This window comes from Cavia porcellus, unplaced genomic scaffold (assembly GCF_034190915.1).
Source record: "Cavia porcellus strain 051 isolate PalLab524CR breed Dunkin Hartley unplaced genomic scaffold, mCavPor4.1 scaffold_3, whole genome shotgun sequence".
In the NCBI taxonomy this organism is placed as follows: domain Eukaryota; kingdom Metazoa; phylum Chordata; class Mammalia; order Rodentia; family Caviidae; genus Cavia; species Cavia porcellus.
Genome location: NW_026947486.1, coordinates 46,344,568 through 46,359,049, shown reverse-complemented (window position 1 = coordinate 46,359,049; position 14,482 = coordinate 46,344,568). Strand labels below are relative to the sequence as shown.

The 14,482-nt window shown below is 34.5% G+C and overlaps 1 protein-coding gene across 1 annotated transcript; it reads left to right on the top strand.

Moving 5' to 3' along the window:
- The first annotated feature begins 10,114 nt into the window (after positions 1 to 10,114).
- On the top strand, positions 10,115 to 11,179 carry LOC134475466 (putative P2Y purinoceptor 10). Its single transcript, XM_063246127.1, has one exon. It carries the CDS (start codon positions 10,167 to 10,169, stop codon positions 11,151 to 11,153), a length of 987 nt encoding a protein of 328 aa, XP_063102197.1. The 5' UTR covers positions 10,115 to 10,166; the 3' UTR covers positions 11,154 to 11,179.
- The last annotated feature ends 3,303 nt before the right edge of the window (positions 11,180 to 14,482 follow it).

The window sequence follows — 14,482 nt, the reverse complement described above, 5'->3', positions numbered from 1 at the left end:
GAAAGAGTATTCTGATGCTTTTGGGTGGAATACTCTATAAGTCTCCACTAAGTCCATTTGTTCACAGGTTTGGTTCAGTGATAATATTTCTTGGCTGATATTTTTGTCTCATTGATCTATTTGTGACATTGAGATATTGTGCTCCCCAATTATGATTGTTATTGCTCACTTACTTTTTCATGTCTATTAATTGTTTTTTTTAGTTGATCTCTTCCATATTTTATTCATACATATTTATGATTATTATCTTTTCCTCTTGAAATTTTCCCCTAACAAGTATGAAATGACATTTCTTATCTCTTTTCATCATTCTGGCTTAAAACTCAAGTTGTTTGCAAACAGAATAGCTACACTTATTTTTTTCTGGGTTCCTGCTGTATGGAATATTGCTTTCCATTCTCTGACTTTTAGTCTATGAATATTTTTTTGAATTAAATTTCTTTTATACATAATATTCTTAGATCTTGTTTTTTGATCCATTCTACTCATCTGCTTCTTTTGATTGGTGAGTTGAGACCATGTACATTGATGGTCATAACTGATATGTACTGACTTATCTTTGTCATGTATTTTTTGCTTCTTTTAACTGCTTGCCATGTTGGTGGTTTTGTTATTATTCTTGGAATTATAGACTTTTATCTCTATCTAGAATGTCTTTTAGTGTCCTTTGTAGTGTTGTCTTGCTAGTCATAAATTTCTTCCACTTTTCTTTGTAATAAAAGTAACTTATTTCTCCATTCATTTTGAAAGATAGTTTTGTAGGGTATATAAATTTGGGTTGGAAGTTGTTTTCTTTCAGGATTTGGAATATTCACTCTATGATCTTCTTGATTTGGGGACTTTTGTTGAGAAGTCTGCCATGATTCTAATGAACTTTCTTTTGTAAGTAACCTGTCTCTTTTTTCTAATAGGTTTTAATATTCTTTGCTTGTGATGAATTCGTGAGATCTTGATTACTATATGCTTCATTATGTGTATGTCAGATTCTTTTCCCATGCTTTGCAAATTTTCTATTAGTTCTGCAAAGAATTTTTATGTCCTTTTTGTTCATTCCTACTTTTTCATTGATTAAATCACTAATTACTGACCCCTTGTTATTTTTAAGACATTTATCCCTTGGTAATCAGTAGACATGATCTTGTCTTGAAGGTCTGAAAGTCTGTCTTCAGTTTCAGTCAAGTAGTTTTGCCACTTTTCAATGGCATTTTTGATTTCCAGAATATCTGTTTGAATCCATTTTATGCATTCTACTTTTTTCCTACATATATCATTTATTGTTTCCATCATTTTCTATGATCCTTCATTTTTCATCTATCTCTAGATTTTCTATTCAACTCCTTTATGATTGATGTCATTTCTTTATTTACTGAGAGATTATTTCTGACATGATTTCCTCTATAGGCTAATGCATTTGTTTCTTTATTTCTTTTGCTATGATATCAGAAGTTTTAACTGTGAGAAAATAAGTTTATCTTATTTTCTCTTGGACTTGTTCTGGATGGGTTTGAGTTCTGAGGCTGTTATTTGTTGCTGTGTCTTTTCATTTTCTGTTTCAAAAATTTTTATTTTGTATTTTATGTTGTTAAATTTTTTTAGTAGGTAGCTTTATGAAGGACCCTCTAGGTAAAATTTGTCCTTCAGAGATGTTGTCTGTGTGTCAGAGTTTCTTAGTTTGTGTCTGTCTCAAGATCCCCTGTTCCCAGTTAATTAAGAATAAGATGTTGGCACCTATTTGGCTCAGTCCCCAGTTCATTGGTGCTGAGGTGTGGTGAAGTTGTTACTCCAGAGCTTCCTAGCATTTTTATAGAAGTGAGAACAACTGATTATATGATATTCTAGCTATAGTACTATAATTATGAGTAACAATAACATCAAGTACAATTCAGAAATTGACAAACTAATAATCATTAATTTTGTACCCTAAACCATAGAAACAAAATTTACAGTTATTAAACATCACTGATCATAAGTTGGGGGCTTGTATGCAAAGCATTCCCCTTGGTAGAGTAGTTTTATCCTGTGATGGGTAAATTTAAGAAGGATAGTGGATGATGCAGAGATAACTGAAAAAAATAAAATAGAATAAAGCAAGGAGTACCAAGGATGATCACATAGCATTAGGTAACTAGAGAAGTGCGCAGAAGATAAAGAATGGAGTAAGCAAGAGATTATCAAAGTTAACCAGAAAAATAAAAGGGACTATGAACTCAAATGAAAATATGATTGTCTACAGAAGTAAATTGAGTGAAGAGGGAAAGAAGATTAGTAGATTGGGGGAAAATGCAGGTAAAATATAAAAAAGAAGAAGGAAAAAGGAAGCAAGCATCAAAGAAAGAAGGAAAGATAAGATAACATAAAAAAATAAAGACCCTCTGATAGTCACTGAGAGCCCAAAATTTCTGGATAACACTGCCAAGCCTGAAATAAAGTTTGTGCTTGATTTGAAGTTCATCTTAGTCTCCTAGATTAGAAACCTGGGGCCAGAGTCTTCAGCCAGTACTTTCTGTATGTTCCTCTGTGGTCTCCTACTTTTCCCTGTTTCTCTTAGAGATGTCCCTCTCCCAGTTGCTGTGCTGTGTTCAGACAGGGGCTGGGAGCTATTCCCTGTCCTGTACACCATTTGCTTATTCTGGTCTTGCTAAGCCTTCTGTATTTCCTTTCCACTGGCAAGACTCTGTTCACTCAGGTCATTTTTTGAAGAGTGAAATGGGATGCTGTGTGGTTCTCTGCGTCTGCTGTGCAAGACTAAGTCCCAATTCTTACTCCTTTCCATAGGGGTAGTACTACCTTCCTCCTTGTTGCTTTAAAAAGTCTGTGACTAATGCTACCCACCTTCACTGTGATCTGTAACGTTTCCCATTGGGGGGGCAGTGCTGTGGGTTGCCTTTTTGTTCCTGCCGTTGTTATGGGGATGGTCACAGGATGCACAGTCCATAGTGCAAGGCTGTTTATTTCCCCACACCTCTCTGACCACAGGTCATGGGGAGGGATTAACTATTACATTTACTAAGCACACTTGTCATCTTTAATCTTGTTCCTAGAGGTTCCAGTTAGCTCTCTGGTGCAAGATGAAAGAGAAGAAAGGAAAAGAAAAAAAGAAAAAAAAGGAAAATTGGTTAATCTCCAGTGACAGACCAGCTCTATCCTGTTTGTCAATGGAATTTCCTACTTGGCTATAGCATTATCCATCTGGAGGAAGGCAAAAGTTACAGAGAACCTTATATTGCAAGTCCATCTTGTATGGTTTGATTTAGCCACACTATTTTATGTATTTATTTTTCTTCTTCTTTTTTTAAGATTCCAAATATGGTAGGCAGTTGTTCTGATCCAACTACGCAACTGGCAGCAGAGTGGACTGGTTGACAATTTTATTACATTCTTTATCTATGTTTTACTTGATATATGAGTCTCTTCTTTCAGACTGATTTTGATTTCAGGGTGTGTTTTCTCCCCTTTCTTCCAATTGCCTATGTTTTTAGTTGATTTCCTTTTAGTAGCTCTGAATGAGGCTCCTCCTCTATGCAGTCATTTTATTTCTGAGATCATGCTCTTAAGTGAAATAAATTGGACACACTTGTGTAAAAATGTCGTTGTTTCTCTGTAATGAGAATACAAAAATATATAGACTGGAATGTATAGTACACATTATGAAACAGGCATAAAATGCCGAATTGGCAAAGTGAACATAGGAGAGGGTAATGGGAAAAAAAGGAGGAAAAATGTGAAAGAAAGGATAAAGTGGAAATAAAAAGTAAGTATATTTTATATAATTTTATATTTTATATTTTATATAATTTTATATAATTATAATTATTAATTTTAATAATAAAAATAAATATATTTTATAAATAAGGAAAGGAAGAGAAGTTTAAGGTAAGGTCAGGGATTGGGAAAAAAGAGGAAATGCAACAAGTTATGTACAGGAACAAAAATAAAAAATAAAAAAGTAGAACCCTTATCCATAGACATATTGAAAGATCATTTATCCCACCCAATATAATATATAATGCATGTATATACTCACAAATTGATTTTCATACTCACCACCAGTTTGAAAATATATACTCATTGTGTGACCTGGGGGCCAGGACAGTTCAGAGACTGTAGCAGCTGTGGCTGGGAGCTCCGCCCAGCCAGCGGGAACTTTCTCCCTGACTTGGGGGACCAGACCAGCTCCCCACTGGACCAGAGACCAGGCCAGAAGGGTGAGAGTAACAGCTGCGCCTGAGAGCTCTGCCCAGCCTATGGGAACTCTTGCCCTGACCTGAGGACCCAGGCCGGTTTCCAACCAGACCGGGGCACCAGCCCAGTTCAGAGACTGTGGCAGCAGTGGCTGGGAGCTCCGCCCAGCCTGAGGAGACACTCTTCCTGGCCTGAGGAGCAGGCCATAGTTCCCTGCTGGGTTCAGTGAGTGGGGCCATTGCAGGGTACCCCATCCCAGGCTGGTGGATCTCTCTCCCACACCTGGAACAACACTTGAAGCTTCCAAATACAGGAAAATGACAAAATGAAAGTCTAAAATGCAATCTCAAACATCCAGGCCATCCCAAGAAAGCCCAGGAGCCATGTGCATAGAAGAAAATACATGCCACATGACTGAAATAGCTGAAATAATGGTAACCGAAATAAAGAAGCAAGTATGGGAAGCCTTGAAGGAATTCAAACTAGAAATATTCTCTCAGATGAAATAAGAATTGATAAAAGAAATGAAGCAGATGCTAACCATAGCTAAAGAAGAGGCAGTTAAAAAATTAGAGGAACTAAACAGAAGGATAGAATCCCTGGATGAACAGTATAGGCAGCAAACAGAATACATAAAACAGATGCAAAGAGATATACAGGAAATCAAAAACTCCATTGAAAGTTGTAAAAACCACCTCAATGAATGTGAAGATAGAATCTCAGACCTCGAAGACAAGATTGCAACAAGTGAAAAGGAAAGAAAAGAACTTTTAAAGATAACAAGAAAAAAGGAAATAACAATTCAACACCTACAGGACAACGCAAAGATAAACAACATACGATTGATAGGGATAAATGAAAAAGAAGGGGACAACATAAAGGATGTCAAGAGAATATTTAGAGAGGTAATAGCTGAAAATTTCCCAAACATGAGATTGGAAACTGATATCAAGATCAATGAAGCATATAGATCTCCAAATAGTCAGAATCAAAATAAATCTACACCCAGACATATAATAATGACCATCTCAGAAATTGAACAAAAGAATAGAATATTAAAGGCTGTCAGAGAGAAAAGACACATCACCTATAAAGGAAAACCTATCAGAATTACAGCAGACTTCTCAGCACAAACAATAAAGTCAAGAAGAGCATGGAGTGATGTATTTCAGATCCTAAAAGAAAATGATTTTCAACCTAGGCTGATGTACCCTGAAAAATTTGATGTATCCTCAAATTTGATGGAGAAATACGATACTTCCATGAAAAAGATCAGCTGAAAAACTTCATGATCACCAAGCCCCCCCCCCCCTGCAAAGAATACTGAAAGACAGCCTAGATACATTTAGGAAAAAACCACTAAACAAAGCAGACAGTTGAACAGAGCAGAAAGATAAACATGCAATGCCAGAAAGATAATATGTCAACAATAAACCAATTTATAACAGTTCTTACTATTAATGTAAATGGTCTCAATACACCAATTAAAAGAAACAGACTGGCAGAATGGATCAAGAAACAAAATCCAACCATATGCTGTCTACAAGAAACCCACTTAACTCAAAAGGATACTCACAGACTCAAAGTCAAAGGGTGGAAAACAACATTCCATGCAACAAGAACCCAAAAAGAAGCTGGGGTAGATATTCTGTTTGCAGACAAAGTCAACTTCAAGCCAATAATGATTAAAAAGGATAAAGAAGGTCTGGCTTATGCTCAGAATTAAAGCATCTCAGTGTATTTTAAATGAGAGAAAAATGAGGAAAAGAATGGAATTAGATGACCTCTAAGGGCATAGAAGCCATAATAGATAAGATCTTTAGGCCACAAGGAGAAGTTTGGAATTAATGCTAACAGTAAATGAGATCCAGTAATAAATTTTAAATAAAAGTATGATATGACATATCAAAGGAGTATAACATGGAATACATGAGTAAATGTTTAGAAGAAATCAAGAGATGGCATTTCTCCTGATATCAAGGAGTACTAATCTAACAAAATTTCAACAAGTTTGATAAATGCCATTAGAAAGAAGATGGAATATGGAGATAAGTATAGTTTCTAATTATATCATCACTCCCTACACCGTGCAAGTATTTTTGATTCAATGCAATTTATGTAAATTCTCTGAGCCTCAATTTTTTCTTTTATAATATATAACTAATCATAAGGCTGCTGTGAGGCACAACAAAATAATACACAAAAAGTATTTGATATATAAATATATGGTATGCTTCATTAAATTATAATATTAATTTAATATTAGAGTATAGGAAAGTGGATACAGGGGCAAGACAGGAGTACAAGCAGTCCAGTTTGGCAGCTACCATATTGCAGTATTCAAAGAAGATTGATGAAAGTGATCTGGATTCATCAGATGGTCAAAAGAGGAAGATATGGATTGGGAAAAGATTTAAGAGGGAAAATCATGTGACTTATGAGTATATATAGGATAAAAATACAGTGACAGGGGTTTAGGTGACTTTTTAATTTCCAGGTTGAGTCTCTGAGAAAGAAAAAAACATGGCACTGACTGAAAAGAAAGCACTGACTCAGAGTTAAACCATCAATATCACATCTCTTTGTGAGACAGGAACCAAAAGTGCTAGATTAAAAGAGAGAAAGATTGGCTACATATCATGGATGGTGAATCAAAGAGAGAGAGAGAGAGAGAGAGAGAGAGAGAGAGAGAGAGAGAGAGACAGGAAGACAGAGACAGAGACAGAGAGACAGAGACAGACACACACAGAGAAGTAGCATACTTTGCATTTTCTTAGGTTGTTTTCCTTTCTTAAATTTCAGAGTGACACAAATTGTTCATAACAAGCTAAATGTTTTCTCTGGGAGATTGTATTTCTGCCCAATCCAAAATAAATTCCACTTCGTGCTCCCTTAAAATGGGGTTTTATACTTAATTTTCACTAAAAGATGTCAGGAAAACCATATTCTCCCTTCCTTTAATCTGTCAAAAAGAAAAAAAAAATTGGGGATCCCACCATGGGATAGTGAGTTCACATTGAACTGTGAGTTTTGGAGAGATATAAAGTCACACACACACACACACACACACACACACACACACACACACACACACAAAACAAAACAAAAAACAAGAGATATGAATTTGAACTCTAGCTTTCTGTTTGCACAGATTTGGCTCCATTATTTAAGACAGATATGTGGTCAAATATAACTCCTTTAATAAGTGAAACTATACCAGTGAAGCAAAAACAGCTGTGTTGGTTAATACAAAAGCTTTTGTCAGTGCAGTGGCTTTTGTAATGCAAAAAGCTTTTGTAATGCAAAAGCTTTTGTAAGTGACAGTTTGACTTGAATGAATGGGAACTGATTTTAGTTCTTACAATTGAAATGCATATGTAAATCTACTTCCAACTTTTACATCATAATTTATGATGCAGAGCCCATACTGAAGTCAAAATTGGTTCTGGGGAGGAATGGTTGGCTGATTGACATGTATTAGGACAGGTGTTTACTTCTACCTGAAGGGCCAAATTTGAGGAGACTTAGTGTTGTAAGATCATAGTGTATTACTATGGAATTAGATAAACTCTACCATAATGTGTTTTTCCACATGTCAAAAAGAATATTAGTTAAACTAGCTAAAACTACTAAGTAGGCCATCTTAGGAAGAGGCCAGTGGCAGAGTGAGAACAGAAAGCCCTCTCTTTTAATCATTTTTAATCATTTTTATCAGCATAGAGAAAACAACAAACCTGCTTTCTCAGTTACTTTCCTCATCTCGGGTTCAAAATACCTGCCATTCATGAATTAAAGAAAGACAAGCTCATTTTAGATCATCACTTCAGAAGTTTCAATCCAAGTTCAACAGCCTTAATACAGAAACAGGGATAGAGTAAGGGTCTGGGTAGAGGAAAGATGCTTACATCATAGAGCTCAGGAACAAAGAGAAAATGGAAAAGCCAGAGAGGGAGATGTACCCCACCACATCATGGCCTCAGTGACCCACCTCTAAGTGGGTCTTATCTCCTAACAGCAAGTCAGCTGCATCAGAACCCTCCTCTCATAATTCCATTAATTTCTGTGAGCCCAGCTGTGAATACAAGAGGCATTCCAAATCCAAACCACAATACCTGCATTACGATAAATCCCATCATTACAATTTCTAGCTTTCTTACAAAAATGTACTATATCTCTCTGTACCTCAAGTTTTGTCATCTGTATTCTGAGGGTAATAGCACTTTTGTCTATTAAAATATTTTTAAAAATTCAATTACATAATACAATGTGGAAACTTGCAGATTCTGTGATTTATCCTTGACAGTGAAAACATGATAGTTTCTTGCCTTTTCATAATGAGCATTTCTCCACCCCCATTGTAAATCTTACATATATGTACAGGATGACTGAATGTCTTTTGCAAACATATAACAGATGACAGACTAGGGTGAGGGACAGAGAAAAAGGGAAAATGAAAATACCTTTTAGAATAATGGCAGCTCATGCCACATTCCTTTTTCTATCTTTGGATTTTGTACTTTTCTCATATCAGTGGGACTGAATATGATAGAAGAAGCTGTTATGCCACTAATGAGGAGACTCCAATACCACATCACATTTTTGTTGTAAATTTACTTAACACAAAAACAAAATAGAGCAATAACAACAAAAACATTTACCCCATCTGAGAAACAAACTCAATTTTTTTTACTTGCAGGAGTAAGTATAACAATCATCCTTGGAGCACAATAGAATGTACACTTGCAAAATTTGTCTTTGTGTGGAAAATATGGGAAGAAAATTTTTCTGGGTAATAGGTCCCTTGTCCTTACACTTGAAGTCCCAGATACTCCCTTTAATTGATACGTGGATATTACAAACTCCTCTATGTGCTTTGCTTATTTTACCTATGCTAAATAGAAGTCAAGTTAGATCATTTCTAAAGGTCCTTTTCATTCTGAACATTTACAAAATAGCTAAAACAAAAGATTTAGTTTTTTGCTATCCTTTCATTCTCAGCTTAATTCCTTCAACTCCATGGCCAGACCTTGAGAAACCCTAAAAATTACCTTGCTCTCTCCCTGCCCACAATAAAAGCTCATTTTATTGAATTATACAATAAGACTAAAGATGTCAAAAGGTTTCCTTCCTGTAATATCTTTGATAAATAAAAACATTAACTCTTAAATTACTTTCAGAAATTATTTTCTTTGCTGGTACATTTAGCAATGTTCACTGTGACTGTTGGAAAATATGTTATCCTGATGATGCCATACCAGTACAATGCTCCTTTTAGAGTGAGAAACTTGTTTATTCTCTTCCAAGATGACATGAGGAGAAAAATCTTACCTCAGTTTATAAATTCATATAGTGAAGTTTTCAAGTAAATGTAGAATTAAACATAACCCAAGGGGGATAAAAAGCAGGAGAACTTCAGAGTCACAAGTTATGATAATATAACAATGGAGGCTCAAGTAGGAGGGCTATTTTCTGAATGCTGACATTACACTGTAGAAAGTTAGGACTCAATGAGGAAGGGGAGAAATAAGGCCCACCAAAAATGAGACTAAATTTCTTCTGTTGTGATTGTGAGTGAGCAATACTCACTCTAAGCATGGATTTTGTTAAGGAAAATTTTGAGGGAAAAGAAATGTACTCAAATTCTATATTGTTTGTGCTTTTGTAAGAACTATAAACTGAATGTTTCAAGACAAACTTCTTTGCAAGATTTAACTTGGAGGATCTAAGAAAGCAGTTGTGAGATAATTCCATTATTCCCTAATTGATTCAGTGTTAGACTAGATCAGTCATAAATTTTGCTTAAGACAATTACATTTTATTCTATAAGTAGGTCCTTTCTAATTTTAATATTTCATCTCTCTAAATGTAACAAAATATGTTTGAATGTTGACTAAGAACTAGTTAACCATTTTATTTTTCTTTTTGTTTTGAACAGAAGACCATAAATCGTGGCATACCTTGGTGAATACACTGAAGGGTTCAAGATGGTTAGCAACAGTAATGGTGATAGTGAGACTAACTGCAGCATCACTGATATGCAATTTCGGTACCACTTGTATGCAGCCACCTACACCATCATATTCATCCCTGGTCTTCTTGCCAACAGTGCAGCCTTGTGGGTTCTGTGCCGCTTCATCAGCAAGAAAAACAAAGCAGTCATTTTCATGATCAATCTCTCTGTGGCTGACCTTGCTCACGTGCTGTCCTTACCCCTCCGGATTTACTACTACATCAGCAAGGAGTGGCCTTTCCAGAGGGCCCTTTGCCTGCTGTGCTTTTACCTGAAGTATCTCAACATGTATGCCAGTATTTGCTTCCTGACATGCATCAGCCTTCAGAGATGTTTTTTTCTCCTCAAGCCATTCAGAGCCCGAAACTGGAAGCGTAGGTACGATGTGGTCATAAGTGCTATCATCTGGGTCACTGTGGGGATTGCTTGTTTACCATTTCCCATCCTCAGAAGCACGAATTTAGGCAACAACACTAACTCCTGCTTTGCTGATCTTGGCTACAAGCCAATGAATGCAGTGGTTTTGGTCACAATGATTACAGTTGCTGAACTTGCTGGATTTGTGATTCCAGTGATCATCATTGCATATTGTACTTGGAAAACCATTATATCCTTAAAAGAACCATCAATGGCTTTTCAAGGGATCAATGAGAAGAAAAAAGCACTTCGGATGGTTTTCATGTGTGCTGCAGTCTTCTTTATCTGCTTCACTCCCTATCATATTAACTTTATTTTTTATACCATGGTAAAGGAAACCATCATTAGCAGTTGTTCCATTGTCAAAAGTACACTGTATTTCCATCCTTATTGTCTTTGCCTTGCAAGTCTCTCTTGCCTTTTTGATCCAATTCTGTATTATTTCATGGCTTCAGAGTTTCGAGACCAACTATCTCGCCATGGCAACTCTGTGACCCGTTCTCGGCTCATGAGCAGGGAGAGTGGTTCATCAATGGTTAGCTAAAAAATAAATTGTCTTTTTAATTATGATTTTTGTTTACTTGCAGTCTCTGGATTTTTTAAAAGGCTAGGATTCCCAACTAAACAAAATCTTTAATTGAACCTCTGAAACAATAGAAATAAATATTTTTTGTGACAATGTGGTCACAAGAAAGATGGTGGGCAAAGTATGAAAAATGTGGGATAAGAATGAATGATATAATTAATCTATTTCCTTTTTAAATTTTTAAGGCATTCTGTTAGTTAAGACCTCTGGAATGTTTGTTGAGTAGATCAGACTGGACTAGAAACTAAACTGCAGCTCAGGTTGATTCTTGGACTTTTTATCCTCCTATCTGAGTACACATTTTTTACAGATGGTTTTAATCAAATAGAAATTGATTAGTTTAAAAATTTATTCAGTAAATTGCATATTGTTAATAAAATATAATCAATTCAAGGATCATTTTTACCAGGTAAAATTGATCTCATTCTTAAAACCTTTATTTTTCAAAGAAATATTCAATCCCAAAGATAAAATCACAGGCAAAGGGGAATGGAGGATTTAAGCATAGTGTACATAACTTCCCAGAACATAACTGTATTACTGAATTAAGGTTGTGTAAATGTGTTCATTCTTTGAAAATGTATTGGAAATCTATTATATTCTTGAGTGTCAATTTCTTAGTTCCTGTAATGTATAGCAAATTATTTGGCCCCTCCAATACACATGTTATCATATGAAAATGAGTAAGTAGAACAAGTAGAATGCAATACAAATGAATAAATGGGTATCAGGGAAGTAAAGCATATTGCATTCAGATAAACACTTGTAGGCTAAAATTTTCCCAGTATATAGCCCTTACACAGAAATTATTCCCTTTGACTGTGTTGTTATATTTATCTAGTCGATAGTAAGTTTGATTTTAATGGTAGGGACAGACAAAAGCTAAGCCATATGTGATCAAGACCATTTCATCCTGATTTTTGTAGCCATATCAATATTCAGGTCACAAGGCATTCAATGATATACATAATGTTTTAATAATATACCAATTTACAGAGTTCTGATGATAAAGGTATGCATCCCAAGTACTACATTATTTTTCACAAAATACAGCTAAGGCATAATGAAGTTCATATAAAATCGATAAATAGACTGAAGAAAGCTGTAATTCTGAATGACAAACATTTGGTAAAATACACAATTTTAAAAATATACTTGTCTGATTCTTCCTACATTCACTACACTCCTACATATCACTCATTCCTACATATCACTCAGAAAAAATTATGAGATTTTGAAAAGCTTTTCCATGAGCAGTTATATTGTAAACCAGGATTTCTGGAAGATATCTGTCCAAATCCATTTGGAAACTTTTCAAAATCTGTTGATGAAACACTATTTAAAGTTCTGCTAGTTTGGGTAAAAATGAGAAGACTATAATAATTTTTACAATTCACATGAGTTTAAAAGCAGTGTTTTCTTAATTGGGTGTGTTTTTTTCCCCCTCTACAAAGCATTAAGCACTACCAAAGAATATAATATAATAATTTTCAATAATTAAATAAATTGAATTTATAAAATATGGGATTATTTCTATTAAAATAGTAAGCATCAGGCTATTGTTTTAAAATTTGATTTGTGCCAAAGATATAGCTAAGCAGCATAGCACCTGCCTGGCAAGCACATGGTCATGAATTTGATTCCTGATTTCAAAAATAAAAATACAATAAAATTAATATTTGACTCCCCTGTTGTAAGATGGCTTTTATGGAAAAATTTGTTTCTCCTAATATTTTCTGCATATTTTAAAAGAATATAATTTATAATAATTGGAAAATAATTGCTTACAATGTTAATTTTAAAACACATTATTATTTTAGGTATAAAATTATTGGTATCATATTAACATTCTGAGTTAGTACTAAACTTTTAAGCACATTACAAATGCAATACACAATTATAAGAAAAAGTATGATGTTATTTTTCAAGACTTTGAAAACATAGCTCCCCAAATTCTGAAAGTTACTATTAATAAATAAGATATTTAGTTTCTGGAAATTTTAATTGTTAAGCACTTTGTTTTGGGAAGAGAAAATTAGTTTTACTTTTAATTTAAATCTTCATTTGTCCACTTAAGTCATATGAAAAGCATTTTTAATATACAGAATTGATAAAGTATGGAAGAACTGGGTTTTAAATTTTTTAAAGAGATTAAGATAAAAGAGGACATAACAAAGCAGATCAGAAGAGAACAATTTAAGCAACATAGTATTTCACCACACGAAAACCTGTAATTAACAGTAGATAACATAATGTCTCTTTCCTTGAAATAGTTGACCATACTTTCATACACAATAGTATCAAACATAACAAAATAGTACAAAATCATTAACGAGAATCAAAGTATTACCGGGAATTCAGAACCAAATAACAGAAAATGATCAGTGGCTCATTGTCCATAAAAATTTTGTTTATACTACCACACATGATAAAATCCAATAAGATACCATATGATAGAACCAGTGGAAACAGAAGAAAAAAAGTATGGTAAGACTTCTAAACAAGATGATAGTTAGTCAACACTGGCTATTGTAATGTCTCGTTTTCTTCAAAATAGCTGTTCATACTATCACAGATAATAAAATCAGCCATTCAGGGTAAAACCATTCCAACTAATGAATGGAAACATTATAAGGCTTCAAAGCAATGTAATGAGGAATCATGATTACTATAAACTTTTATGTAATCTTACCATTTATTACACTAGGGAGATTATACAGTATATGTACATGTTAGTTGATTTATTTCACTTACGAGTGTGGTCTCAAGTTGCATCCATTTATTTATAAATATCTCACTGTGATCATTTTTTATAGCTGAGTCGTACTTCATTCTATAAAAATACCACAAACTTTATCCACTCCTCAATTGTGGGACACTTAGGTTGTTTCCAAGATCTACCTATTAAAATTGTGCTATCATAAACATGGGTATACATATATCACTGTGGTATGATGTTTTCAGTTCTTCTGGGAATATGCCTAGAAGTGGAATAGTTGGATCAAAAGGGACTGTCAATCCTAGCATTTTAACAAATCTCCAGACTGACCTCCAAAGTTGTTGCACCAGTCTACACTCCCACCAAAAGTGCAGGGCAGTTCCTTTTTCTCCACAGTCTCTCCAGCATTTGTAGTTGGTAGTTTTTTCTGATCCTGGCCATTCTTTCTGGAGTGAGATGCAATCTCAGTGTCGTTTTAATTTGCATTTCTCTAGTGACAAATGATGATGAAAATTTTGCATGTATTTATTTTCCATATGTAATTCTTCATCTGAGAACTGTGTATTCA